Raw genomic sequence first — 27,642 nt, forward strand, 5'->3', positions numbered from 1 at the left:
CAGATGAGATTGACTTGTCATCGGAACATCACCAACGACTTGGCTTAACAAAGCTCCTTCGCACCTCATTCATAACAACCAACATTGCTTTCCTTCTCATAGTAGAAGAGAACGACCATCTACCCTTTGACGCCCCATAGTTAAGCTTCAGCATGTCTCGCAAGATCATCACTGTTTACGGTGCCACTGGCAACCAGGGTGGAAGTGTAGTCAACTCACTTCTGGAGAACAAGTCTGGAGACTTCAAGATCCGAGGCATCACTAGAAACCCAGACTCCAAGAAGGCCAAGGCTCTTGCAGCTCGTGGTGTTGAAATCGTCAAGGCCGATGGGTTAAGAAGAGACCAGATGCTTGCAGCATTCCAAGGCACCTGGGCTGTCTTTCTCAATACCAACTCTGTCGATCCTGTGAGTCCCAGGTAGCACAGTATTCACATACATGAAGCCCAACGTCTAACATGACTTTACAGGCCCTCCACCAGCCGGGCGGCATCACTGAAAGTGATCACGGCAAGGAAGTTGTGGATGCAGCTTTTGAAGCTGGAGCCGAGGTCTTGATATACAGTGGTTCTGCATCTCCCGCCGAGATCACCAATGGTTCCATCACCAGCGCCGGAATGGACGGTACGTAAGAATGCCCAGAACCCGTAGATGAGAACAAACCATCTAACATCTCGACAGAGAAATACATAGTTGCCGAATACGCCAAGGCCAAGGGCTTCAAGAGTGCCGTCAATGTTGGAACTGGTTGGTACATGGAGAACCACTTCAACCCCGAAGTTGCTGTTCTTCTTGGCGGCCTGCCCTATACAGAAGATGAGGACGGCTACCTAACCTTGGCCATGCCCAACTGGGGCGGAGATAATACGATCCCCTTTGTCTCCATCGGAGACGACTATGGCGACATTGTCCACGGAGTTCTTCTTGATCCCGAGACCTACAATGGCCAGTTTGTGCAGGGTTTCAGCGAACTCGCCACACCTGAAGAGCTTGTTGCTGCAGTCCAAAAGGGTGCGTATTCGCAAAGTAACACATTGTTCGTCGTGTACTGACCATTTCCAGCATCCGGCAAGAAGTCCCGCTTCAACGAAGTCAAAGACTGGACAACCATTGAGACCCATGGAGAGCCAGAGATTGAAACCGTCAAGAACCTTTTCGGATTCGTGCAATACACCGGTGGCCAGTTCTTTGGCGTCCCTAGCGACGTTGCACAGTCCAAGAAATTAAAGGCCGCAGCAACTACTGCAAAGGGACGTCCCGCTTCCGATGGTAAACTCACCACCGTTGAGCAGTTCGCCAAGAAGGCTCTGTCCGCTTAAGTCGGAGAAAGAGAGAGTCTGCACATGATGATGCATGCATTACTGCATAGAATCAATGGACATGGAGTTGAAATGGAGATGATCTGTACACATTCTGTTTGCGATACAGTCTTCTCGGAATAGGACGGGGTGGGATTGAAGTGTTTCACAAAGCATCAGAACAGACAACGATATCTTCAAAGTTACCGGTAATAGTTGGCACTTTGTCAAGTACCCTGGATAAAGATTAAATGTGTGAAACTGATTTTTGATCCGAGAAGAAAAAATCGAAATCGTCGCAAAGTTTAAGCGTTACATCCCACTTCTTGGCTTGTTGTGATGCCCCTCTATGATAGACGGCATACCAAGATCCTCGCAGCTCCGATTGTTAGACCCGGACGTGTTTGGCCGTTATGGACCCGGGTAGGATGCATATCGATCTAAGTCACAGGCTTATCATCTCCAAAAGCTTGTGAGTTGACACCGTCAGGCTTGCCGGCCTGTCGAATCAGGAGGCTCTCCATTGTTGAGCCTGTGATGGCGCACGGAGCGACTTGGTGTACCTACCCATCGCCGCTGGAACGGCGCGCAGATCTGGACGGCCCATGAAGGTGCACTGTTGATGATGGCCATGTAACTCGTTCGCCCTAGACGTCGTTTAACAGTAGCAACATGTTGGAGTAAAACTTTTGCTCACCAAACGGAAAGAAGCCAATCGCCACCAAGGTTTGGTTCAAGTAGGACGCAACTTTGTGCATGGATGACCCGGCCCTTGCTTCCGACTTCAACTAGTATTCCAACTATAATGTGACATGTCAGATGAGGGCTAAGGTCGGGTCGGGTACGAATTCCACGTATAGAATCGTCAGATAAAATTATGGATTCGGAAATAAGGACGGGTTAGATAATTCAAAACCTTACATCAGTTGTCGATGCTGTCAGCTTGACGCAACGGACAGGCCATCAATTCGTTAGACCAGGTTAACTGACCAATCGGGTTCGTGGCGATGCTCTAATGCCCTAGGGAATATTCCTTGGCCGTTATCAGAATGGTTATTCCAAAAACTTGAGCGCACTCTCTCCATTTCTACGCCGGCACTGAGGTATGGAGCAAGGTGTGGCGTACCTACCAGGCGTATGTATACTCACCCAGACCGTTTAACCCATCAATCATCGATCATTGTCGCGGGTTGGCGTCTGGCAGATGACACCAGACTTCAATGTTCATGTTGACTTTACCGCAGAGTTCAAGGGCCCCAACAGTAGGGGACCGGCTCAACGGGGGTTGATTCAGGGCCCAGTTTTTTAGGTCTGGCGGGGAGAAATGTCTTGCACTTTAATTTTGGTGAGAGACAGTGGCATCCAGAAGGAGTGGTACGATCGTGTAGGGTCTGGTATGCTGTAAAGAGTTTGGCTGATGCTTGGGGGAGTGGCGGTGAGCGATAGAGATAGTATGATGTTTTTTTGGATTCTCTATTGATGACTGGATGGACGTGTTTGGCCGAAACTTCCTAGTGTGAGGATGTAATAAACCACCTATATCGTACTCTAGATATTGTCGATAGAATTAGCTCGCACCGCCGTTACCACCCAGCGTGTTACTACAACGTACAGCCCCAGGGCAGCTAAGCAGCTCCCTAAGCCTCCAACACCAAATAATAATAGCACCAGTTGACATGCAGTCAGTCCAAGCCCCCAAGGCCCCTGGTTGCCTCAATCTTTGAATCTGCTCTGTCCATCTCACTCCAAGGAGTAGTCTGGTCTGGCACCAGACACCAAGGCCTGGTTTCAGCATGCTGCCCAGTCAACCAGTTCAATGTCTTCAGTGTGGCCATGTGACCATTCCTCGACGCTACTCGAACCAGAGTCTCGCAGTGAGTTCTCCGCACCCCTGCAGCGCATGTCTGTTGAGAACGCCATCTGTGCAAAAATGTCGATAGTCTTTTGTATGCAAGTCTGGTACTACTACTTGGACCAATGTACGATTTACAAAGCATCCAATCTGCACTGCACGTACCAGTATTCCCTACAGTTCGTCTCGTCCCTGGATCCCCCCGCCCCATTCGTCTCAAGTGGTTGCATGTGCTGCATGGCGCCCTCCGTCCCCTCTTCGCTGGCTGTCGCCGTCCCGCGAACCACACTCGGTCGGTTGGCACGGCTCTCATCTGCCTGGGGATACATCAATTGATACCTGTATTATCCGCGTCTGTACTCGGTACACTCCGTCCTCGATGCTGCGTAATCCTCCCCTCTCGGCCCCCCAAGCGAGTGAAACACTGCGTATATCACCTCCTCACCATCCGCTTCCCCCTCTCCTCATCGAAACCACTTTGTTTCTTATTTATTTTATTTTTGGCACACCGTACCGAGTAAAAGATCCATTTTCCGGGCCACGTCCAAGACACAGCCTCCATTCGTCTTTACGCTTTATTAAACCAGTCACCACCCCTGGTCCGGTATCGCACTGACCAGGCCACTTACCCACTTCTGCAATCATCGGTAGCTCAACGACAAGCTCAACCGTCAGTAGCTCAACAAGCTCCTGGTCCCTGGATACCTTGGGGGCGTCTATCTCATACATACATAATACTTGCAATAAAAGCGCCCTGTCCCTCTCGCCCCCTATCCCCAATTCCTCCCTGTATTCCCTCTAGAATTCCTCGCATTCTCAAATTCACACATTTACCATGTCCCGCGTCACTGCGCCCATGTCAAAAATCTCCCGAGCGCTGAGCGCCTCGTCGTCCAGCATTGCCGCGCGCTCTGCGTCGCCGCTGCTGGACAGCTCTGCACACAGCGCGGGAGCGGTGCTCATGCCGAAATACGCCGAGCTGTTGCGCAACAGGAGCAGCGAGCCCTCTGATGTACGCAATTCACCGTGATAAAAAGAAACACCCCCTCAAAAGAAAGGAAGAAAAAAAGATTGCTAACCTGACCAGTCTTCTCGCGGCCTCGCCACCACCCATCGACCTACTCCCCAACCCTCTCTCGCCAACCGCTCCAAGCCACTCATGCAGACCTTCCACTCTTCCGCCCGGGACTCCATGATGCACACCTCCACCACACACATTGACGCCGCTGTGCTTCCGTCAATGAGCTCCCTCGCCAGCTCGTCAAGAGCTGACCAGGGGCCCCGTGTGCCCCTTCTCCCGGACAACTACGGCGCCGCCCATAGCCCCCTCGCCTCTGATGACGCCGTCAGACCAGAGGTGACAATTGTGGCTGCTGACCCGGACAACGTTGTCCCCGGAGCGCCCTTGTCCGGCGTCGAGGGCATTGGCCTGGACGGGATTGAGCTCAAGTTCATGCATGATGACGCTGGCCAGCCCAAGGCGGACGAGAGCAGTGGCATGATTCGGGATATCTGGAAAGGCATGGTGGAGGATGTATTTGGCGGCACGCCCAAGAAGGCCGTGTGACTGTGAGCTATGCGCTTTCCCAATAACGACTCGTGTAACGGCCTGGAGCTGAGACTTGGCCTTGGGAAGGCCGAGCACAGTTTGTATTAAGCGTTGTCATTTGAAACTACGGGCTATAGGATGTTCTGATAATTTAGGTGCGCTAGTGCAGCCGTACAACTACAATTTCAATATGATCTTTGTCTCTTTTTTGATGCCGGGATAACTGGCATGATGAATAAAGAAGCTGTTTTACCTAATGCATTCTCCAAAGTCTCAAGTACTAACTAATGGTGGTATTGAACGAGTCCCATGTACGTCCGTAGCTGCAACCAACAGAGAGCAGCAACATCCGTCGTACAATTTTACGCCCTGATAAACACAACTGGTGGATTTGTTTTCAGAATTCCCCTTGCAACTCCCCAAAACCCCTCATGGGCCGAGCCCCCGAGCCCATGATGTAATCGCCGCTATTATACCATCTACCGCTTCTTCAGTGTCGTCCTTGGCTTGCATTCGTCACCCGTTACCGGGTGCAGCATAACCTTGATCGGATAGTTCTGCGTGTTATGCTGGTAGCCCTTGCTCCAGTCGTAACTAACGGCATAGGCAAAGATGCTACCCGTCTTGTTAAACGTCGTCGCCGTGATGCTGCCTCCCACATTAGGGTATCCCTTGAGACGGTGCTTGGCGTCCTTGTCCCAGAAGTGGAACGTGCCGTCCGACCCAGCCGTGCTAAAGGTGCCATGGACGGGGTGGAACGAAATATCATTGACAGCGTGGACGTTGACGACGTTGTTGACCGCCGGATCTCGGTGACATTTGAAGGAGAAGTTTGAACTGTGTGACGAGTGTTAGAGGAGCCGAGCTCTGCAGCAATCTTTGCTGGCGGGCCAGCGCGCCGACGTACCTTGAGTCCTTGTCCTCGACGTATTGAATGGCACATCGACCCTCGATGCTGCCAATGGCGAAGCCGGCCGAGTCGGTGAAACAGCTGACAACGCGTGTCTGCCACTTGAGTGGGCTCTGCATCGTCTTGTAGAACTTGGAAGGGTTCCTCAGATCAATTACATTGATGTATCTGTCAGCTGTGCCGACAACGCACAGATTGTCCCTCACATCCATCGTGTATACGCGCTCCTGGCACGATACCGTGGCTGCGGCCTGACCCGCTTGCCTCAAGTCCCAGTACTTGACGGTTTTGTCCCACGACCCTGACACAATCATGGGCGCGCCACCGCTCTCGAAGAATCGACACGTGCGGGCTGGTTGTTCATGGGTACCGATGACGATATCTTGCTGAGAACCCAAATCACACACCTTGATGTTTTTATCTGAACCGGCCGAAACTATCTTTGTGCCATCCTATCCACAGAGACTGTTAGCATACATGGAAAAGGGAGGAAGAGGTAGCAAAAAGCCACGAGGGGCAAGCCCGGCCCATGGGATACATTGTTTTTTTACCTTGGCAAAGTCACAGTCAAACACGGGTTGTGTGTGCTCGTATGCATGTCGGCCTTGGCTCTGGCCATTCTGGGCGATTTCGTAGATGCGGACTTTGTTGTCCCAACTGGCAACGGCCAAGAAATCAGGGCCATTAGGCGCTGGCGAAAATGAAAGAGCAGAGATGGAATCGGTAGGAGGGTCGCTGAGGGCCACGTCTGACTTCAGGTCGCCGACGGTACTAGTCGCCGCGGAGCTCGCAGTCGTTCCAAATAGCCCAGACATGGTGACTGTGAGCTGCACCGCCGATGGCCTATTTCGCGGTGTCGGTCAAGATTTGAAAAGTAGAGGAACGGTCGTCGTGAGTCTGGTGGTTGCGCGCGCGTGGTGGCTCAACTTGTTGGCTATAATTGCCTATCCCGTCTCTTCGACGTTCACTCGAAATAAATGGATTGTATGCTCGTCTGCAGCTCCCGAGCAGAAACGCACTGCAATGGTGGGAGGTTGAAATGTAGGACAATATGTCACGATGATTCTAGGCAGGGACGGCTCCAGCCTTCTTCTTTTGAATTCAGACACCTGATTGGCCCACATTAACAAATTCTCGACAGGCTCTACCTCTGTATTGCAGAAAAAAAGTGGATCCACCCAGCTAGATAAAATTTCACGCTCGGAGCCACAGGCAGCTTTTTCCTTTTCCTTTCCTCTCTACCCCCTCGCTCAACAAATCGCTATTCGAAGCTAACGCACAGAGACACCCGGCTTCGGCCAGCGTCTCGTCACTCTATTGCTTTGGGAGAAAGTCCCCGGACGTCTCTCTTCGGGGAGCTTGCGGAAACGCGCCGCCATAGAAGCACTGCGGCTGACCTTGGCGCCTTGGCCTTCTTCGTGGACCATTCGCCCTACTCGTCGCCACATCCGCGTCTTGCAAGTCTTGCTTTGGAACCTAGTTGCATCTCTCAGCCCATTTGGATGAAGATATGAGTCCGTGTTGGGATGGTGTGGTTGGGACTTCCGGCGCTAGACGCGCAGGTTCGGATGACGGGTAGCCGTGGGTGACATGGAGTGTGGCATCGGGTACTGAGGATATTTTGTCGAGGTTGATAGGTATGCGATTGCTCGGTTTACCGGGTTACTCGACGGGGCTTATTCTTGAGGCGAGGGGGTCACAACCCATTGTTCATCCTTGTTGATGGCGGTGCCGACCTTTTTTTCTTTTTTAACATTCTGAACTTCGTGGGAAGTTTTCTGGTCTGGCCCCGCTGTTGATTGGGATGGTTGGCATTTCATATGATGAAGACAATTATTAGAGTCAAGCACTGAGGCGGGAATCATACTTGCCGATGCAGACTTTTCAAACAAATGTCTCTGATGAATCTTTACTCTTTATTTTTTCTTTTCCATCTTGCCAAGGCACCCTGACGGACCAGTATATACGGCCTCTTGCACGGTGCATATTTGCACATACTGAGTTTAGGCTCATATTGCGGCATGCCATGTTGTATGGCAAAACACGGGGACGTTATTGATATATTTGCTATTATAAACTCGTAGACCCTCAACGAAGTTGAAAGTATCCTCTCCACAAGCGTTGCAACAAGCCCTCCGGATCCCACTTCTTGGCTATCGTCTGCAGCCACGGGTAGTTATTACCATATGTTCTCAGTACCTCTTGAGATCGCCCTGCATAGTTGATGTAGACATAACCCCGGAGAAGCTTCTTCTCTTTCGCAACACGTTCAATCTCGCAGAGAAGCTCACTGGCCGAACTTTCAATGACAGCATCCAGCTCGGCGTCGACCCAGCGCGCCGACACCTGCACCATCATGAGCGGACCATCTTGAGGATACAAACCAAGAGAGTTGCCCCCGTTCTGCTGCATCTTTTCCAAAATGTTGTCCGTAATGGGCTGATACACGAGATACGGTGTAAACTGCCTGGTCTGGGCGGCCTCCATCACCCGGACCACCCAATCTTTGTACATTTCTCCAATCTCCTCGAACAGCGGCACCGATCCCACCGCGACGGTGGTATCCCACCAAGTAGCCCTCTGACCAACCGGCTCATCAATAAGCTGGCTAATCGTCGACACACTGCCCACGAGGGCATTGTCCAAAACCAGGCCCGGGACAGACTCGAACCCATCAAACACAGCCGGCGTGGCGTTGGCAGCAGGAGGCGTCGCGTGGAAGAAGCTCGTGAGGAACAGCCACCGCCGCTCAGCCGAGTCGTACGTCTGGACAAAGTACGCGTGCGCCCCGGGGTCGGCGGCCAGGCCCTCGGCAGCCAAGCCCGTCATCATGGGCAGAAGTGTCCGGTTCGCTTCGCCGCCGTCAAACACCAAGGACCGCGTCCACAGGTCGCCCTGCTCAAAGGACGCGAGGTCGAACCTCGTGACGATGCCCCAGTTGGAGCCGCCGCCGCCGCGGAGGGCCCGGTACAGATCCGCGTTGCTGGAGGCATTGGCGTCGACGACGCGCCCCGACGAGAGGACGAGCTGGAAGTTGCGCACGTTGTCGCACGCCCAGCCGTGCAGGCCGGAGAAGTAGGACTGTCCGCCGCCCAGGGTGAGCCCGCTGACTCCGACGCTGGCGGCCCTGCCTCCGACGACGGCTAGGCCGAGGGGGTCGAGGGCCGAGGACACGTTAATCCAGCGGTTTCCGGGGCCCACGGCGACGGTTTTCCTGTCGGGGGAGACGGCGATTTGGTCGAGGTGGGCGAGGTCGATGGTCACGCCGTCCTGGATGTTGGAGCCGCCGGGGAAGGCTGTGTGGCCGGCGCCCTTGACGGAGAAGGGGGCTTGGAGAGACGTGAGCGTCTTCATGACGTGGGATACATTTTGGGTTGAGCGCGGCGTGACGAAGCACTGTGGGTGAAGCGCCGATTGGCGAGCTGACCAGTATGTGTTGGAGAGGTTGTAGCCGGGTGAATTGGGCAGGTGGACGTTTTCGGGGAGAGTCTTGGCCAACTCGCAGCACTGTTGGGGTGTTAATGGGCGGATGTATGCCTTGGTTGGCGATGTTGACGTACAGCTTCTTGGACGGCGGTGCGTTCGTCCTTGTTGAGGCACGCCGGTGGCCAAACAGGCAGTGCTAATGCCAGTGTCGAGGCTAGCATTCTCATCTTGCTGCTTGCTTGTTTGCGCGTCTTTGAAATGCGTGTTCCTTCAGGCGAGCTGTCCTACTCTCTGGTCCTTCGGTGCGACGGGCGCTCCTTATGTACCAGCTCCATCACCATCTTCTGCCAACATCCGGGCGGGACGAGGTACTCGCCATCAGGCCGTGTGACCGCTTCTCGTATGCAGTCGCTGCCCAGTTCCCGTCGGATATGCCAACATCCGGAGTAGGTAGTCGATAGGGTGGGATCGGACCGCACCGCCCCCGGGATTCACGAATCGAACATTTGAAGAGTGGACCGGGAAGCTGGCGAATCGTCAGCTTCGAGCGCGGCAGAACCCTGCGAAACAAACTTGACGAAAACGGCGAATCTCTGTCGCGGAGCTGAAGTGCCGACTGGACGGCAACGCTGTGCGCAGTGACCGGTGAGCTGAAGCCTGAACGAGGGGCGATGCAAAGCTGGCGCAGTCGACAAGCCAGTGTCGATGAATTTCAGCTATCAAATCACTTGCTGGGCACGTGGTAGGAGGGCGGCATTATATTTGCCTACATACCTAGGTAGTTGTAACTTGTGAGAGGGGAGACGAGATGCTTTTTGGCGGCGGCCTTTGACTGTTGTGCAGAAGCTACCTGTGCCCATGTCTGATCCAATAACCGCTTTGACCAACATTGTTCTCATAGACGGCTAGTGTCATTGACCTTGAGAGCCGATACTTTTTACAAGCAGCTGCGAGATGAGAACCCTGACTTCAAGCAAGTACCAAGGTTGGACAGAGTGTTAGCTCCCAGCGCCAACGCATGTCACATTTGCCCACAACGAGCCCTTCACAATGGCAAGGCAGTGTGCGTAAGAAGCTTTCCTTGTCTCAATTGAACCAGTATATGTAGCTATCGCAGTGGTTTTGCCAGACCCTCTCCCCCGAGTTCCCCCATCAATCATACTTGTAAGCCGAATACGTCGAGCCGGACAAACCAACCAGCCGCACAACTCTATCCGGTCATGACTACTCGTCAGCATCTTTTTGCAACTTGATAAAGCAAGAGGCGCTCGTGTACAACGTACCATCTAGCAAAACTTCCAGTTATCCCAAGCAAAGGCGCTGTCGGATCGCGCGCCAGTGTGCTGCCACCGAAAGCTTCCATGCGGAGTGTCGTACCAGACGTCGACGCCGTCGGTCGCGATCCTCATGCCGTAGCCGCCGATGCAGCTGATGCGCCACTGGCTCCCCTCGACCCAATGCCCGCGGCCTGAGTCGCAAACGCTGCGCCCGTCGTCGATGATGTACGCCGTCTGCAGCACCGGTCCGCCGGAGGGGAAGAGGACTGACCCAGCGGAATGGAGGCAGGCGAGCGACGGGGTGATGGCAGCGGCCAAGGGGACAAGATTCTGGACCTTCATGATTGAATTGGCAGCGTTGTAGCTGTTTGGGAAACTTGGACGAGTAATAATGGGTTATGCTTGGGGGACCAAGTTGTTGAGCCTCATGGCAGCAGTCTTATATGCTTATTCCATGGTGGGGAAAACCGTCCCTTGCCGGCTAACAAGTGAAGCAATTTCGTTATGTTGTTGGTCAGACCATTATGTTCTAATGGGTGAATCAAGACCGACGACATAGCTCACGGTCAGCATACATACGCACCCAAGTGGAACTATATCAAATGGGACCACCAGAGATATAATAGGCACCAGTTACAGCCTGAGGACTTGCGTGCCGTTTCGGTGCTGATGCATAAACTACTACCCTTGGCTCCGAATTGGGCATCATGTTGTGCGTCTACTAGGCAGATGTTGTACGACGAACTCTGATGAACGCGTGGTTCCCCATCGTCATCTTGTGCATCATGCCGTGTCGCTTACATCTTTCTGGGGCAAAAGACCCGATATCGGGCTGGCTCCATACAGTTTCCAGCATACAATCCTCGTCGCGGACTTGTTCCGGTAGTCTCCATATATCGGCAGTTAGATGCGGTCGAGACTGTATTTGGCCCTCCCTGCAGCTCATGGGACATGTATGGGGCTTTGATTACGAGGGAGATACTCCTTTGTGTTGGTGGTGGACGTTGTCTTGGATATCTGGCAGGTAAACGAGAAACCTCGGGATTCAAAAGCTATAACCGTGGAATTGAGGACGAGACAGACGGACATCTGGACTCTACAATGGAGGAATGATCTATTCAAGTTTATAGGATGACACAAAGTCGTGTGGTTTAACTGGCTCTCTGGAAACACTTATCAATGAGTATATTTCTTATTTAAGCCACCAAGCACCCTAGGTTCTTATTATCGCAGCCCGCAGAACTATCACTGAGGCCAATCAAGGAGAGTAGGGAATTAACGTAGGCAAGTTAACAGACCAAGATATTTTAAATTATAATATCACCATGTTATATTTATCATAGACTCTTTCTGTTCTGATTCTATGTCCTAACATAAACGCAGTCACATATTCTAATACCCCTGTGATTTTGCCAAACGAACAAGCCCCCTGCCCAAAACCAGCGCTGCCAGCACTGGGAGGGCATAAGGATTAGGCCTCAGCCTCCCATAACTTGTAAATGCCAGAGCTGACTCGCTTGATCTCCAGTTTCAGCCTCGGAGTATACGTGTCCCGAATCTGCCGTCAAATGTTCTGCGCCAGTCAGCGGCCCAAGTTGCTACAGATGTAAAAGCACCCCATGACTTACGCAGGCAAAAGACTTGAATGCTCCGCTGACACAAACCCTGTTGCTTCCCTCCCTACGCGTTCCCCTGCAGTTGGTATCCGTGAAGAAAGCACAGCGAGTGTCACCGCCCACGTATATGCTTCCCGGTACAACCATGTTACCGTCACAGTTGGCGTGGTGATCGCCGCCGTTGGTGTACTGGGTGCAGCTCGCGCCCGAGTCGCCCCCAGCGAGGTTGTGGCACGTTTTGGAGTCGCTGCCTTCGTAGTACCTGTATGCGCCGTCATCGTGGACTCGGCAATCGCTGATGTAACGGTAGCTGGTTACGTCCCATGCGTAGGAGAAGCCGGCGAGGGCTGACACAGCTACAAGACTGGTTGAGAAAAGCTTCATGATGATGATTATCTTCTAAGAGGACCGAGTGCTTTGTGTATGCGAAGGATGGATTTAAAAATCGTCATGTAGAAATGCTTACTCTGTCATGAGGCAGTGGCCATGGTTCTTATAGTCCGTCCACATTGGCATACAAATCATCGATAATTGGGGCTATCGCTGGTGTGACATGTGCCGGAAGTACATGCCAAGCTTAATTCTCTGATGTTTGCTCGGTCAATGCCCTTCTTGTCGATGGGAGACCTCCAGCAAGGTGGCTTTGTCACCCTGATGCGTGGATACTGATACCCCATGATATTCCTAATGGTATCTATCCGATTCCTCCAATCGATGCCACGGTATCATCACTCTTTGTAAGCCCCTATCCTAAATTGTAGCAGGGATAGTCTGCGGTGTTTACGGAGGCTGCCGCCGCTTGTCAAGTCCAGCGGGTTGTACAACCCGGCCGCAGCATCAAACCTATCGAAACACCGGGGTTTACAAGCCAGGCATTAGCTTTGTAATGGTATCAATACAGCGTGTGGGACAAGACCATAAAGAGGGACTGTTACCTCCAAGTCAACTCCACGATCCTAGTGGAGATGCAACGCAGAATTCTCGCCGCTTGCTGCCTGGTATCTACCCCTGGTTCATAGATGCCCATTTGAACTACCGTTTGGGAATATATCCACTCGACTTCTCTTATCTTGGACTACGCGGCTAACTCTTCCTGTACCACGACGAATGCTCCCACTGTCTGAGCCACTGCATCAACACTTCTACATGGGGTGAGCGGTTTCTGGTTTCTGCACCAACTCTTTAGGCAAATGAAGTTTCTTGAGTATCGCATTTCCCTGGCTTAAATAGATACTAGGTTAGAATCTATGTAGGCTCTGGACTAGACTTCAGTATCAGAAATAACTATGGTTATTGGGCTCTCACAAAGGGATACTCTTTTCCGAATCTTGTCTGTCAACTCAAGCACAGGATTCAAGCAAATAGTCCTTGCCCCAACTTACCCATCGGCCCACCGAATCGCTTATTTTCGCCGCTTTGGGAAATAAACCAACAGCCGATGTCGCATAGAGGTGCGGGCTGGCATGAGAGTCCGGAGCCTGCCAGGCAAGGGACCAGGAGAGTGGCATTGGGTATGGGATCTGCCTATTCAGGTCGAATCCATCAAGGTTATGAAAACCAACAGTTCTACTGGGATCTGATCCTATCGCGTCGACTCGTTCGGATGTACTCAGACACGCGCACGGATACAAGAACGGCCGGACTACTTTCGGACGGCTGGCAATGGTGGAACAGCTCCATCCATTCTACATGAGCGATTTGTTGGTCCTTGGATCTAAAATTTCAGGTCTTCTATGAAGGGTTGCTTTATAAAACTTGACAAGAAAGTGGATGCCATGGCGTAACAGTGCAACTGCCAAAAAAGGACCCATGAGATATTCCCATCCAGGAAGTGACCGAAGTTGAAGTTGCATTTTTCTCGTTATGAATTTTTAAGCTGAAGGACACTCACTTAGTGATGGAATGTCAAATATACACAATCTGAACAAGTATATGTGCAAGGTGTCACAAACAAAATGGTTCAGACTGAAGCCTTCTGTCTCGCCGTTAGGACTACGAGTATACCGGCTGCTGTCGCGGGTAACTCTACGACGGCGGGGTATTAATTTAAGGAATTAAAAAAAAATCTTTCCAAGACTTTGATATGAATAACACCAAGGTCATTGCCGATTTATTTGTGATGCTCTTCCGCGGTAGCAAAGAAAATTACAACTTTCGTCAATAGCTGTCTCTATACTGGTTCAGGGGCGGGGTTGACGGTAGTAATATTTGGTCTGAAAAATGTATTGTTTCCTCAGTTGGCTATCTACCCAGTTTATAACAAGATTTAGTGTTTCTCATTAAACACTTGGGCTCTAGTTTTGTTCTAGGCGACTCGAGTAAACAGGTACTATTTGTCTATGTAGGAGCCCAGCAAGCTTCTCGGCGACAGGAGAAGTTTGCAGCGCCACCAGAAATACATTAGACCCAAAAGCTTAATTTACTATATTCTAGAAGAGATTGATGAGGCAAGAATCAAGATTCTTCAACTGAACCGCGATAAATATCCACGTATAAAATGCCGCGAACCTTGTTTCTCTCTCGCGCGTCATGACTCTATCTTTGTAGGCTGTCCATTTTACGGTAACCCCAAACTGTACGAAATGTTTCTCATAGCAGTTGATACCTGTCTGAAAATGGCGGCCATGCATGTCGACATTGTGGAGGGCTAGACACGCCGACCAAGGACACCGTGGCTTCATTGGCAATATCGTGACTTGCTCGGTAGTGACGATGAGATAGACCAAGGTGGGTTTTTTTAGCCATCTGCAATGTTTGCCCGCACGGCAAGTGATCTTGCTTTGGCTTGGATGTGAATGGCTTTTCTGAATGCGACGTCTGCGCTCGTTGTGTCCAAGCTGGAGTGTTGCCAGCGTAGCCTGATATGTTCCGAGGACTCGACATCATTACTTTCCGTTGCTAGTCCCGCCACATAACATCCCATAAATGGACGTTAACCCGGAGTGGTATGACCATTTGTGCAGCGAGGTCTTGTACTTTCAGTGGCAGGCTCGGGACCTCGATTGCACCGCTTACCCTTGGGCGAAGAGACTAAATTGGCAAGTACACCGTGTTCGAGGCTTCGGCCTCCGAATACAAAAGGTCCCAATTTATAAAGGCGAACGTCGGTCTAACGCATGGCCGGAAGCATGTCTGCTGCACACTTTCTCAGGACGATGCAACCAGACAAACCCCGCAGTCAGAGAAGGCGTGTCCCGATTCGCGGGTCTGTAAACTTATCGAGTAATGTTGAATTGAGAGCCGGTTTGTAAAACTGGACGATTTCAAGGCGAATATCCAGATCTGTGGCTACGCGCAACTCCATCAGGACACACCAATTGTGGCTTCTAGTGAACCTTCAATGTTGGAAAGAGAAGAGGCTCGAGGGATGCGTTTATGCCAGAGTCAACCAACACAAGCTGCAGAAGCCACGCCGCGTCGAGACTCGACACAGGCTTTGTCGCAATCAACCAGACTTGGCAATCCTTTGACTACACTTCTTCTCATAAGACTCCAACAGGTGGCGCGAGTCGTTGTCAAGAGTTTCCGCGCCTCCATTCTCCAATGCCCTCTTGACCAAGTCAGCCCCTTCTTGGTACCGACGGAAAAAGTACAGCTCCTCGACTGCGTGAATGAGCTCCTGGGTGCGCATTTTATTCGTGCCAGGCTGCAGAGGCAGCGTTACATGTTTATAAATCTACGAACATAGTAGTCAGATTCATGGACTCAACCAAGAACCCACAAGCTAATTCACGGGGCTTATAAGTTATGAGGGAGTCGTGGTGTGGCTTACCTCGCCGTTTTCAACGCGAACACGGTACTCCCGCTTCACAGCCTGGAAATCCGCCTCCGACTGGCCGGTCCTGTCGGCCTTTTTCTTGGTGACGTCGACTTCGTCATCGGAGATTTCAATGTTGAGAATGCCGTTGTCCTCGTCGTCGTCCATGGCGGTGGTGGGCGTGAATGAGGAAGATTTTTGCGGTGCGGTTTTTGTTTCTTGACCCCACTGGGTTAGACACTTGGTTGTCAATTGCCACCTTGTACTTGTGATGCACCAACTAATCGGCGCATTGTAATGGATGAATTGCTCGGCGGGCTCACTCTTTTTGCTAAGTGCGCTCACACACTACCAGGTACCTAAATATTAGGTTATATATTATAATATATTATTATATATTTTATAATAAGTAAATATATTTTATTATAAATTATTTTTTTTAAAATATAAAAAGAGTTTAAATATAATAAATACTTACCTACTAAGAGGGGTAAGCGCACCTAGCAAAAAGAGTGAGCCCGCCGAGCAATTCACTGTAATGGAGTGTCTTCTAGGCCGCTAATTACAGCCTAGTTGGTTTCTGAGTGCCAACGTCAATTAAAAGCCAATTATAGTGTAAGTAAAATGCGCGGCAGTTACCGCCATAGGTTGCTAGCAGGCACACCAGGCTCAATACCGACATGCTACATAGCTCAATGCAGTAATTGCAAGCACAGAGCCTGGGGTATAATTTTGTAACTTTTTTATTCCCCTGTTTCAAAGCTTCGACACTTGACTGAAATATATTAGGGTTATTTGCTCGAGAAGTACTCCGTAGCGCCTGCTGAAACTAAGCACATAAATCCACTAGAACCACCGTCTTTTATATTGAGCATTCTTGTCGCAAATACATGTACACCAAATAACCACCCAAATAATCCGCCCCCAACATTGAATGGTGGAGCTTCACTTTTGGCCTAGCGGCGCAATTTTGTGACAATTCTCCTTGATCGATTCTCCCATCACGTGTCCTGTGGCCAATCTGCATCGGGCCCTTTCATCCTGCAGAAACGTTCTTTAACTATGATTCAACTTTACCACCAAGACCTTATATAGTCTGTTGAGCCTTGTCTGGTTGCTGTACAACACGCTAGGCTAATACCTCCAGGGGCAAGTTGGTATTTTACAGGGCATATATTGATTCTGGCACTTTGATCTAAACAAGCCTCGCTGTCTTCACATAGCATTGGAGATGGGCCTCGATTTTGTGGCCCATTTGTCTTTCTGTTCACGTCTTTCTTGTCTCCGTAGACTCGAGAGGGCACTGCTGGTTTCCGTGTTGTTCTGTTCTTTTTTTTTTTTTTCTAACAAGTCGCCAGTTTTGTTGTTTCAAGTTTCTTTGCAGCCTCAGCTCTATGAAGGCTCGGGATTGCCAAAAGTACGCGCTCGACAAATGGAGGGTATATGCAACAACGAAGACACCATCCTGAGTAGTAGTGAGGACACAAGTCCCCCGTTTATTAGACTAGGGGTCTCTCAACCCTCTCAGCAGCGCTTTTCATTTCGAATCGGTACTGCGTACCGCATCGGGCGTTGCGCATTGTTCGCTCCCGCAGTTTGCAGTGACATGTCAGCACCCTCTCTGCACAGCAATGCACCGTCTCGCAAGAAGATGCCAGAACCGATATACATGATGTGTCATATTGCTGTAGCTGAAGCCGCTCGATCCGACAAATGGGTCGTCTGATGTCAAGTGCTGTCCGCTTGGCACAATACCATGACAGCATTACCAGCTTCGTTGCATCGTCTCTATATCAACTCGGCCTGTCACTTACAGCCAGTTGCAATTGCCTGCATTTTATTGTATTTGGGCCGTGCCGAACTTCCGAACCTGCAGCCTAGAGCTTTATCCTGATTGGAGAACTGGCAAGGCCCTGGTATGTTCGCGCAAGCCACTACACCATAGAGGTTCTCACTCGCGATGTCCAACAGATACCACATCCGGGCTTTGTCATCTCCAAGTACACGCTAACATATTGCTGTGTCTAACACACACAATGCGAGATGCTTCGGTACCTCACTGTTGTGTAGGTTTGTCCCCCAGCCCTCTTCCTGTACTGGAAAAGGATGCTTATGGCTTCTAATAGTCAAAGAAAAGTTTTTTTTTTTTCAGCTTACGTCTATATAACTATGTAGTAAGTCCTATTCGGTTTCTTCCATGCGTAGAGCAATCGCAGAAAGGTATTCCCCTCATTCCTTTGATCGCGGATTGAGAAATCGTCGCCCAACATGGCTGACGCTGGCTCTTCCTTCAACGCCAGCTCAGTCGACCTCGACAACACTCCCCTAGTCGACATCATCTGCTACCTGAACGGCAGTGGCAATGCCTACGACGACAGGCTAGGCTTACACATTGCTTCCATTTTTGTCATTCTCGTCGTCTCGACGGCGGTCACCTTCTTCCCCGTCCTGGCAACCCGTATCCGGCGCCTGAAAATTCCCCTGTCCGCCTACCTCTTTGCTCGGTATTTCGGCGCCGGTGTCATCATCGCGACCGCGTTTGTGCATCTCCTCGACCCGGCCTACGGGGCCATTGGGCCCAACACCTGCGTCGGCCTGACGGGGGGGTGGTCGACGTACTCCTGGCCGCCGGCCATCGCCCTGTCGTCCGCCATGATCATCTTCCTCGTGGACTTCCTCGCAGAGTACTACGTCGAGAAGCGGTACGGGCTCGTCCACGCCGAGGTTGAAAACATCATCACCGACGCATCCGGGGCCAATGGCAACGGCACTCAAGGCGCTCACGGCTCCCACTTGCATCTGCACTCGGCGGATCAAGATGACCGGCCGAAGGACGCGAGACGTGCGCCCGCGGCGGTCAGGAGCGAAAAGTTTGACAGCGACCTGGAGGAGCTGACGCATCTCACGGGCGATTCCGAGGAAATCCACCGCGCGTTCCAGTCGCAAATCTCGGCCTTTCTGGTGCTCGAGTTTGGCGTCATCTTCCACAGCGTCATCATCGGCCTCAACCTAGGCGTGGCCGGGGGCAGCGATTTCAACACCCTCTTCCCCGTCCTCGTGTTCCACCAGTCGTTTGAGGGCCTGGGCATCGGCGCTCGTCTCAGCGTCATCCCGATTCCTACGAGGTGGAGGTGGTTGCCCTGGGCGCTTTGCTTGGCCTACGGGCTGACGACGCCCATCTCCATTGCCATCGGCTTGGGACTGCACAATACCTACAGCGGCAGCTCGTACACTGCCAATGTCGTGTCTGGCGTGCTGGACTCCGTATCGGCTGGGATTCTCATCTACACGGGGCTGGTGGAGATGCTCGCGCGCGACTTTCTCTTCAATCCGCACCGTACCAATAACAAGAAGCGCCTGGCGCTTATGCTTGTGTCGCTGTATCTCGGGTGTGGTATTATGGCTTTGGTTGGACGATGGGCATGAGCGTCTGTGACGGTTTGGGGGCGAGACGGAAGAAGCAAAGCTATGGCTCTAGCTTACAGGTGCAGATGGCTATGTTCTTCATGTCGGTGATTTGTTTGTCTTTTTTGATAATTTGAGGCGGAGAGGATGAAATCTGGCTGCTCGCTCTCAAAATACTGGACGCCCAATTCAGTAAATATCCAAGGAATACCTTGCAGTTTCACTCCTGAAGCTAGGAAAATATACTTGATAATACCCTCTAAATTATTCTCAAGGCGAGGCACTGGTCAAAGCCTCAATACGGCTACTGCCTACACGTTTCTGTTCCTTCCTTCGGCTTTTCATCCTGAAGGTTCGCGTTTGTTGAGCAGAGACGGTTATATAGCTTGATATGCAGAGATTTGTAGGTACGTGCCGCCGCCCATCTCCGCAAATGGAGGTGGTAAGTAAATAAGAGACTGGAGGAATTAATATAGGCAGGTAAAGAACGGGAAAAGACAATGAGAGAGGAATTTGCAGGGGAAGAAGAGCCTATAGAGTGAACGTTAAGACAGGCTGAGAAACCTTGCGAGGATGACGAATAGGGAACACATAACCTCTACAAATTTGAAGAGAAAGGTGTCCCTGCCATCTTTGTTTAAAATTAGGCATATCTTGTAAGAATGCAGGCCGAAGACTGGGAGCACCGTGGTGTGTCATTGATTCGCCTGCGACAAACACAAAGCATCGATTCCGGAACATGCCTGCCGGCCAACAAGTGAAAAGCAACCTAGTTCAACAGAGGATCAGTGTACCGTGATGAACAAACAGATTATACAGTGTAAATGGATTTGAAATATTCGGGATGCCCAAAATTCTCCTTACACCCGCGGCACCACGGCGAACAGACCCAAGGTCTGTCGTGCTGATTGTGGTGCCCAGCATTACAATCGTGACTTTTGCATGCTGTCAGGAAATACGTATGCACCTAAAAAAAGAAAAACACGTGTCAAAAGAGAACTCCCAATCCAGGAGAGACAGGAGGTCTCCAAAGAGAAAAACAATAGAATTCCGCAATCTTCCTCCGATGGCCGATGTGAAAACCATACATCATACACCTGAGGCAAGACTTGGCTCGCTGGCCCGATACGCAATCATCCAGAAAGATCTGACACCAAGGCAAGTACTTGGCCGTCTGTGAGTGAAATGCCAAGGGGATGGGTTGGTTCGAGCTCGGGTCGTTTGTTGGGCCATGTATGCGACCTGACCATGCGATCGCCAGGATGAGCTGCGGCACTCGACTACAATGAAAATGCAAGCCAACACCGTTGGGAATTGCAAGAGCTGACCGGCGCACAGGACAAAATGCAGGCCACGAGGTAGTTTCGCTGCGACCCCGTGGGAGGGTTTTGTGACGCTGCTTATACCAACTGTGTCCGAATGCCGAATTTGCGTCATGCAACAAACAGAACACAAAAGACGGCGATGTTTTGCCACAACTTCCGAAGCAGGAGAGCCAAGCATGATGCGTCTTTGCTGCCGGTGTGAGTCGGAATGCTCAGCGCTGGCACGGCCAGAGAGCGTGGCAAGGCAGCTATAAGTAAGGCCGCTTGCCCTCTTCTTGAACAGAAGCAAGCAAGCACATTCAGCATCATTTCCGATACCATCACTTCAAACACTCTAAACAACACTCATCAATTTCAAAGACTCAGTCTTCTTCCTTCGCCACCATGAAGTTCGGTGTAGTCATCCTCGCCCTCTCTGCCACCGCCATGGCCTACGAGAGTCTTACCCCCCGAGACGAGGGTCTTGCTCCCCGAGACGGCCAGTGCTTGGTAAAAATTGCACCTTTGCCGCCTTGCCATTCGAAATTTTACTAATAGAAATTGTATAGAAAAATGGTGAAAAGTGTCGTCGCGAAGACGTACGTTATAAATCCCTTTGGTAGGGAAAACCTCCGCTGCTAACCAACGACTAGACCTGCTGCAGCAAATTCTGCATCATATGGGAGAATATGACTGAGGTGAGTATTGAAACAGCCTTTTCTTAGAAGGCCGTCAGAACACTGACCAGACGGTATCAGGGATCCTGCACGGATAAGCCTAAGATCTAGGCCGCTCGCAAGATCGCGCCAGTGGCGGAGACTAGCCAGAGTCTTCATTGCAGTTATGGATCAGGATTTTGCTATTTTTGAGAAATAGACACGGCTGTGCCGTTTCGTTTTGTTTTTGTTGTGTTTTTGTTTTGACAGTTGCGTATCGAGGTGAATAAAACACGGAGGAAACCCCCACATTCGTTTGCGATGCCCGTCGTGATGCTAGCCCGGAGTACGCAGTAGCGGGCATAGCAATTCCGTCTCTATTCAAGTGTGACCGTGAAGATTGTGCATGACATGCCCCAGCTTTCATTGTGTCGCTTTCCAATCTCTTGCGAGGCTTTCGCAGTGGCGAGTTGTAACAGTATTGCTTCTTCCGTAATGTGTGGTGAGACGGACACCCTTCACAGAAAAGTCCAAAGATGATGGGAAGTCAGAGAGAGGAACCCGGGCCTGGGGAGTAAAGTATGCCTCTTATATATAATGTAGCTGAAGACAATCTTCAATGCTAGTACATATTCGCGGGCAAGCATTTTGGGTGAAACCAGAGCTACATGCCACTACGTCCGAGAATAATTTCGTCTCCGTTTGCCAGGGTTTTGTAATATCTTTTGATGCGATCCGAAATCTCCCGTGAGCCAGGAAGTTCCTCGTCATCGATACACGGCGTCAAGAGTTTGACGGAATGCCTTGCGTAGGCACCATCTCGCCTCTTTCTGTCGCGTAAATATAGTCGAATGTACACCTCCAGCAAAGCATGCAGTCTCAAGACGACGACGGGATACTCGACTGTCGTGAAGAAACCAGACCCATGACCTGGCCGCTGTGGCGGGAGGTCTGCCGAGCTGGATGCGAGCGTCAGATGCTGGGGCAGTTCCAGCTGCGGCTGCCCTGAGGACGGTAAGGAACTATTCATTTGTGGCAGAAACCAGAGAATCTGGCAATGGGGATACAAAGTAACTGTCCGGGCAGAGTCCCCGAGATGCATGTGAAAAACTGGCTCTATTGCCTTTCGGCGCTGGGGGCTCCAAGGACATGCATTTTTGTCTGGGCAATGCGCAAGGTTTCTAGCGTTTTCAAGTGCTGGTATTGCTTCAGCTAAGCGGGACTCGGGAACAATAAAGTCTATTGACTTGGCTCAAATTTAGCCAATGTCTAACGTGGTCCCATGGAGAGGAATACATACGCCAATGGTCGATGGAATGCCATGCACATTGAGTAGGAATTGACCCCAGAGGATGCAGGGAGCCCCAGCTGCGTCGAGAGTCTCGGCCAGCGATGCCACCAGAGATTCGGAAATGTCTGCCATGGTGGATATGTTGGAAGAAGAGAGCAAAATAGAAATAGAAATGCAGACGTTGGGGCGTCACAGGTTAGTGCGGCTGAGGCCGAGATGGTGACAGCGACGGCCACGGCGAGCGTCCATCCCTGTACACAGCAGAGGGCTTGGGGCTGAAACAAAATTTGGAGAATTCCATTGTACATTGGCATTTGCTTGGACAAGAACATTACTGTATCTCGACCTGCCCCAGCTGAGCCCGCCGGCGCGGCCCGACAGCACTGTTTGTTTGGTCAGGGGCACCAGAGTCGAGACATCACCTACTAACTACTCGTGCGGTTGACATTGATTCATGTCTGGTCTGGTTCAAACTTGGGCCACCGTCGGGCCTTGGGCCGCACTGCCGTTGGTCGGCGTGCGCTATGCTGGCTTGGAACGAACTAGCCGCACATCTCAAGCTCTGACAGTCAGACCACACAAATGAGAAACCGACAACAGCTTCAGAGCCCCTGATTATTGGAACTGCTTTCGCCTCTGCTTCTGCTCCCTTCAACCCATCCGTCACCTCGTCACCTTGCGCGCCAAAAGTGTCGCACAAGCGAGCAGTACAGAATGGAGGCCTCCTGCACAGCAGGTTCCGGTATGCCAACCGATGCCCCGCCCAAGGAACAGCACGATACAGCTCCAGATGCACCAGTGACACCGACTGCCGCCCCATCACCTCCGACTCCAAAGGGCGACATTGCGACCGAGGAGAAAGAATCGAAGATGGCCGATGACGGGGCTGCAACCGCTGCTGTAGGGGCTGCAATTCCAACCGATCAAGTTGCCGCTCCTGCCTCTAAGCCCCAGCCGGCGGTTGACATCGACAAGACCAAACCAGAGGACTTTAACGGCGAGGTTACCACCAACAACGTGCTGCCCTCAGCCGAAACGATCAAGAGCATAGAGGACTACATTGTCCTTGACCGAGACGGCAAGTCCAAGACATTCAAGAGCTTGTATAGTGGGAACAATGTAGCGAGACGGGTGCTAGTTGTGTTCATCCGACACTTCTTCTGTGGCGTAGGTAGCCTTTTCGAATGTCCGTTTGTCTCTATAACACCAATAGCTACTGACTCCAAGGCATAGAACTGCCAGGAATACCTCCGCACACTATCGGAATCAATTACCCCCGAGGCCCTCCTCCAACTCCCCGTCAGCACCTTCATCGTCGTCGTGGGATGCGGCGACCCGGCCCTCATCAACATGTACATCGAGGCGACCAACTGCCCATTCCCGCTGTACACCGACCCCACACGGGCACTCTTCGACGCGCTCGGCATGACCAAGACGCTTGCGCTGGGCTCCAAGCCCGCGTACATGAGGAAGAGCATGTGGAAGAGCGCTCTGGACAGCATCGGCCAGGGACTCAGGGTCCTCCCCAAGGGGCTGTCTCTCAAGTCCGGGGACCAGCGCCAGGTAGGTGGCGAGTTCCTCTTTGAGCCACTTGATATTGTCACGCCGATCACGACGCCCAAAGACGAGCGGCCCACGGCCATGGGGTCGATCGAGGGCGCGAGCAGCGGCAGCAGAGATCTCGGAGATGACGGACCCGTGGAGGAGAAGAGGGTCACCTGGTGTCATCGGATGAGGACGACGCGCGACCACGCCGAGATTCCAGAGCTCATGGAGGTGCTGGGCCTGGATGCGCAGGAGCTCCCGATCAAGGACCAGGACGCGTGGGTGAAGGCGTTGCAGTCGAGGAAGGGGATGGGGTTGACCATGGCCAGCCAGATGAGGAAGCTGAGCGAGTCGAAGGAGGCTGACGAGGTGTGACGAGTATAACGAGCAAATGTGTTTGAGCATCGACAGCCAGCGTATTGTGATTTTGCAGCAAATCTTTGGGTCTCTTTTGTGCCGTGTCTTATTCTCAGATTAGCCATCATGATGAGCAAAAATGTCTAGGTAATACACAAGATGTCTTTCTTCTTCAACGTCGTCAGTCATGAACCCATGATCCGTCCTCCTCGCTCCGCACAACCTCGTCTACCCCCAGCCGCTGTGCCATAATTTCTGCTCCGTTCACGAGATCATTCTCGACGGCTCTCTTGTCCCCCTCTTCTATCGTTTTGACTATCCCCGCTCGGACATGTCGCTCCCTTAATCTCTTCCTCGCCACTTCGAATTCTACTTCTACAAACCACAGCTCATCAAATAAGGCAGCGGCGTCCCGCCAGACGTCCTTGTCCAACGCGAGATAGTTGCCTTCCAAGATGACCATCTTATGCGTCGGCAATACGGTTATATCGTCCTCCTTGGGGTCTTTGATAGCATGATCAAACGATGGTGCAAGAATGGGTTGCTCCGATATCGGTTCCCGAAGTTTTTGGATCAAGGTGAGGAATTTGGCTGCGTCAAAGGTGAATGCTGCGCCGCGGCGGGCGTGAGCATTGGCGGGATCCGGCATGGCGGAAAGCGCGTCCCGGGTGAAATGGAAGCCGTCCATGGGAACGTATGTTGCTGGCGGAGGAGTGCTGGGCGAGGTCTTGGCGGCATATTCGTTGAGTCTTTTAGAGACGACTTGTGAGAGTGTTGTTTTACCTGAGATGGTTAACGTTTGTAAACATGCAGATAGATTTTTTTTGATGTCTTGCCTGATCCGGGGATACCTCCGATGCCAATTACTGTTGAACGCAGCGTATCGTGTCAGTCATTGGTGATGGGCTTCGTGTAGGGTGAGGGAGTGAGTCTTAAGCTTGGGAGTGAACTTACAAAGCCTCTGTCCAGGAGCCAGTTGTTGATACCTGTCCCATGCTTTGTCGACTAATTTTTGGACCTGAGTGTCCATTTTGAGACGGTATGACTGAAATAAATACCGGGATTTTGAGGAAGAGGAAGTAATCCGAGGTTGTTGGAGCTGGCGCTCAACCTCCCGACACCCATTAACCCCACGTCCCTGGCCCCACATATGGAGCTGTGATGTCAGTTTTAGGGACGAAGGCCATGTACAAAAAGTCGCTCGCTGTTCAATATATAGCTATGAACCCCTAAGTAAGCTACCTAGCTGGTGTACTCGCGTTTGTTAATTCAGAGAATTCCATACTGCCGCGATGCCAACTACATGAATGTCATTCTTCGAATTGCGCCTAAACGTTCGGGCGTTTGCTAGGCACGTGCTCATACCTACATTCCTAGGTACCTAGGTACCTGGCGAGTTGGCATCTGCCCTCACTGGTATACATCTTCTCATAGTCAATTCAAGGACCTAGAAATTTCAACAAGGAATGAAGAAGCGGTCGCTGATACTATCTGTTACGCAATGTGAACGCGGAGCGTTTGCTGACAAAAATAAATTGTACAGGCCCGTCCTGAGGTGGGGCAAATCTGGCCAGAATCTTGTTCGACTATTTTTGTCGCTTGCTGCCAGTTTAAAGTGGCGGGGTACTTTGGGCATAGGGTCATTCATCAACTTTTTTTGGAGTGCAATGATGATCGATTCTCCCCACTTCACCGATCAAAAAACGTCGTCAATATGGCAGCCCAAGTTCCCACCGACGCTCTCAAAGAGCTGAAAGGTACATTTCAGATTGTTTGAGCATTTGCACTGCATACTTCATGATTAACCTTGAGCTCCATCTGTAGTGAACGAAGCCGCAAAGGCAAACGGCAAGGGCGGAAAGCCTGCGCCTGCTGGCGACGACGACGACCACGCAGAGGATTCTGACGACGACGCCGAGGAGAATGCTGCCGGCAACGGGGCCGATGGAGCCACTGGGGCTGCTAAAAAGAAGAAGAAGAGAAAGCCCAAGAAGAAGAAGAAGAACCCTACAGCCCAGACGGAGCCACCTAGCGTCATGGTGAGCCAGCTATTCCCCAACAAGAGCTATCCCAAGGGCGAGGAAGTCGAGTATAAAGACGAGAACCGTTACCGAACTACCAATGAGGAAAAACGCCACCTGGACAACTTGAACACGGAGTTTCTGAACGATTACCGCGAGGCTGCCGAGATCCACAGACAGGTTCGCCAATATGCTCAAAAGTCCATCAAGCCCGGCCAGACCTTGACCGAAATTGCCGAAACCATCGAGAATAGTGTCAGATCTCTTACTGGTCACTCTGGATTAACTGAGGGCGATGCTATGGTTGCTGGTATGGGTTTCCCGTGCGGCCTCAGCTTGAACCACTGCGCTGCACACTACACGCCCAATGCTGGCAACAAGATGGTTCTACAGCAGGATGATGTTATGAAGGTCGACTTTGGTGTCCACGTCAATGGCCGAATTGTCGACTCTGCTTTTACTGTGGCCTTTGAATCCAAATACGACAACCTGCTCAAGGCTGTCAAGGAAGCCACAAACGCTGGTATCCGCGAGGCGGGTATTGATGCCCGTGTCGGTGAAATCGGAAGCGTCATTCAGGAGACCATGGAGAGCTTCGAGGTGGAGATTGATGGCACTACATACCCCGTAAAGAGTATCCGCAACCTGACGGGCCATAACATTTTGCCTTACAGCATTCATGGTACCAAGGCCGTGCCTATAGTCAAGAGCAACGACCAGACTAAGATGGAAGAAGGTGATGTTTTTGCTATCGAGACTTTTGGGAGCACCGGTAACGGCTACGTCAGAGACGACATGGAGGTTTCCCACTACGCCAAGAACGCAGACGTCCAGCACGTTGACCTTCGTCTGAGCTCAGCCAAAACGCTGCTCAACGTGATTAACAAGAACTTTGGCACCCTGCCTTTCTGCCGTCGTTACCTGGACCGCTTGGGCCAGGACAAGTACTTGCTCGGGGTGAGTGCAACCTATTTCTTTTTGACGTAACGGGACTTATGCAGCCGCTAACTGTGGTGCAGCTGAACAGCTTGGTTAACAGCGGCATTGTCGAGGCTTACCCGCCGTTGTGTGACAAGAAGGGCTCATATACTGCTCAATTCGAGCACGTAAGTTGCAACTCTCTACAAGACAATTCTTGCATCGTGTATGCTAACAATGGTCAAAGACTATCTTGATTCGGCCAACCGTGAAAGAGGTCATCAGCCGGGGAGACGACTACTAAGCTGTGTAATCTTCAGACATAAGATAGCATCTGAAATAAGACTGTCCTGTTTGTTAAACCATGATGGAGTTGATCGTGCGCACGCAAACCCGGATTGATGCCAAGTGAGAGCATTACGGATGATGTTGGTTGTAGCCGCGGCTACAGTCGGTGTTTG

General features: G+C 51.5%; 13 protein-coding genes across 13 annotated transcripts; 6 read left to right on the top strand and 7 right to left on the bottom strand.

The window, feature by feature from the left end:
• Positions 1-152: 152 nt before the first annotated feature.
• Positions 153-1,318, top strand: MAA_03093 (NmrA family protein; the record flags this gene model as incomplete). Its single annotated transcript, XM_007821091.1, has 4 exons — positions 153-407; positions 470-623; positions 681-1,010; positions 1,062-1,318. 4 exons carry the CDS (start codon positions 153-155, stop codon positions 1,316-1,318), a joined length of 996 nt encoding a protein of 331 aa, XP_007819282.1.
• A 2,666-nt stretch (positions 1,319-3,984) lies between these two features.
• On the top strand, positions 3,985-4,716 carry MAA_03094 (uncharacterized protein; the record flags this gene model as incomplete). Its single annotated transcript, XM_007821092.1, has 2 exons — positions 3,985-4,161; positions 4,237-4,716. The coding sequence occupies 2 exons, from the start codon at positions 3,985-3,987 to the stop codon at positions 4,714-4,716; spliced, it is 657 nt and encodes a 218-aa protein (XP_007819283.1).
• A 461-nt stretch (positions 4,717-5,177) lies between these two features.
• MAA_03095 (WD40 repeat 2) lies at positions 5,178-6,423 on the bottom strand (the record flags this gene model as incomplete). The annotated part of the gene is made up of 3 exons (XM_007821093.1): positions 5,178-5,535; positions 5,606-6,060; positions 6,160-6,423. 3 exons carry the CDS (start codon positions 6,421-6,423, stop codon positions 5,178-5,180), a joined length of 1,077 nt encoding a protein of 358 aa, XP_007819284.1.
• A 1,273-nt stretch (positions 6,424-7,696) lies between these two features.
• Positions 7,697-9,261, bottom strand: MAA_03096 (FAD-binding, type 2; the record flags this gene model as incomplete). Its single annotated transcript, XM_007821094.1, has 2 exons — positions 7,697-9,115; positions 9,169-9,261. The coding sequence occupies 2 exons, from the start codon at positions 9,259-9,261 to the stop codon at positions 7,697-7,699; spliced, it is 1,512 nt and encodes a 503-aa protein (XP_007819285.1).
• Positions 9,262-10,320: 1,059 nt separating this feature from the next.
• On the bottom strand, positions 10,321-10,653 carry MAA_03097 (uncharacterized protein; the record flags this gene model as incomplete). Its single annotated transcript, XM_007821095.1, has 1 exon — positions 10,321-10,653. One exon carries the CDS (start codon positions 10,651-10,653, stop codon positions 10,321-10,323), a length of 333 nt encoding a protein of 110 aa, XP_007819286.1.
• Positions 10,654-11,782: 1,129 nt separating this feature from the next.
• MAA_03098 (uncharacterized protein) lies at positions 11,783-12,311 on the bottom strand (the record flags this gene model as incomplete). Its single annotated transcript, XM_007821096.1, has 2 exons — positions 11,783-11,869; positions 11,940-12,311. 2 exons carry the CDS (start codon positions 12,309-12,311, stop codon positions 11,783-11,785), a joined length of 459 nt encoding a protein of 152 aa, XP_007819287.1.
• Positions 12,312-15,372: 3,061 nt separating this feature from the next.
• MAA_03099 (uncharacterized protein) lies at positions 15,373-15,852 on the bottom strand (the record flags this gene model as incomplete). The annotated part of the gene is made up of 2 exons (XM_007821097.1): positions 15,373-15,603; positions 15,700-15,852. 2 exons carry the CDS (start codon positions 15,850-15,852, stop codon positions 15,373-15,375), a joined length of 384 nt encoding a protein of 127 aa, XP_007819288.1.
• Positions 15,853-17,952: 2,100 nt separating this feature from the next.
• MAA_03100 (zinc transporter protein) lies at positions 17,953-19,110 on the top strand (the record flags this gene model as incomplete). The annotated part of the gene is made up of 1 exon (XM_007821098.1): positions 17,953-19,110. The coding sequence occupies one exon, from the start codon at positions 17,953-17,955 to the stop codon at positions 19,108-19,110; it is 1,158 nt and encodes a 385-aa protein (XP_007819289.1).
• Positions 19,111-20,798: 1,688 nt separating this feature from the next.
• MAA_03101 (Gurmarin/antimicrobial peptide) lies at positions 20,799-21,181 on the top strand (the record flags this gene model as incomplete). The annotated part of the gene is made up of 4 exons (XM_007821099.2): positions 20,799-20,903; positions 20,963-20,992; positions 21,047-21,091; positions 21,152-21,181. 4 exons carry the CDS (start codon positions 20,799-20,801, stop codon positions 21,179-21,181), a joined length of 210 nt encoding a protein of 69 aa, XP_007819290.2.
• A 532-nt stretch (positions 21,182-21,713) lies between these two features.
• On the bottom strand, positions 21,714-22,472 carry MAA_11130 (uncharacterized protein; the record flags this gene model as incomplete). The annotated part of the gene is made up of 2 exons (XM_011413096.1): positions 21,714-22,295; positions 22,350-22,472. 2 exons carry the CDS (start codon positions 22,470-22,472, stop codon positions 21,714-21,716), a joined length of 705 nt encoding a protein of 234 aa, XP_011411398.1.
• A 582-nt stretch (positions 22,473-23,054) lies between these two features.
• On the top strand, positions 23,055-24,260 carry MAA_03102 (fmHP; the record flags this gene model as incomplete). Its single annotated transcript, XM_007821100.1, has 2 exons — positions 23,055-23,507; positions 23,574-24,260. 2 exons carry the CDS (start codon positions 23,055-23,057, stop codon positions 24,258-24,260), a joined length of 1,140 nt encoding a protein of 379 aa, XP_007819291.1.
• Positions 24,261-24,423: 163 nt separating this feature from the next.
• On the bottom strand, positions 24,424-25,272 carry MAA_03103 (Aim12p-like protein; the record flags this gene model as incomplete). Its single annotated transcript, XM_007821101.1, has 2 exons — positions 24,424-25,025; positions 25,197-25,272. 2 exons carry the CDS (start codon positions 25,270-25,272, stop codon positions 24,424-24,426), a joined length of 678 nt encoding a protein of 225 aa, XP_007819292.1.
• Positions 25,273-25,956: 684 nt separating this feature from the next.
• On the top strand, positions 25,957-27,485 carry MAA_03104 (Peptidase M24A, methionine aminopeptidase, subfamily 2; the record flags this gene model as incomplete). The annotated part of the gene is made up of 4 exons (XM_007821102.1): positions 25,957-25,999; positions 26,067-27,220; positions 27,283-27,369; positions 27,429-27,485. The coding sequence occupies 4 exons, from the start codon at positions 25,957-25,959 to the stop codon at positions 27,483-27,485; spliced, it is 1,341 nt and encodes a 446-aa protein (XP_007819293.1).
• Positions 27,486-27,642: the final 157 nt, after the last annotated feature.

This window comes from Metarhizium robertsii (assembly GCF_000187425.2).
Source record: "Metarhizium robertsii ARSEF 23 chromosome Unknown MAA_Scf_4, whole genome shotgun sequence".
NCBI classification, from domain to species: domain Eukaryota; kingdom Fungi; phylum Ascomycota; class Sordariomycetes; order Hypocreales; family Clavicipitaceae; genus Metarhizium; species Metarhizium robertsii.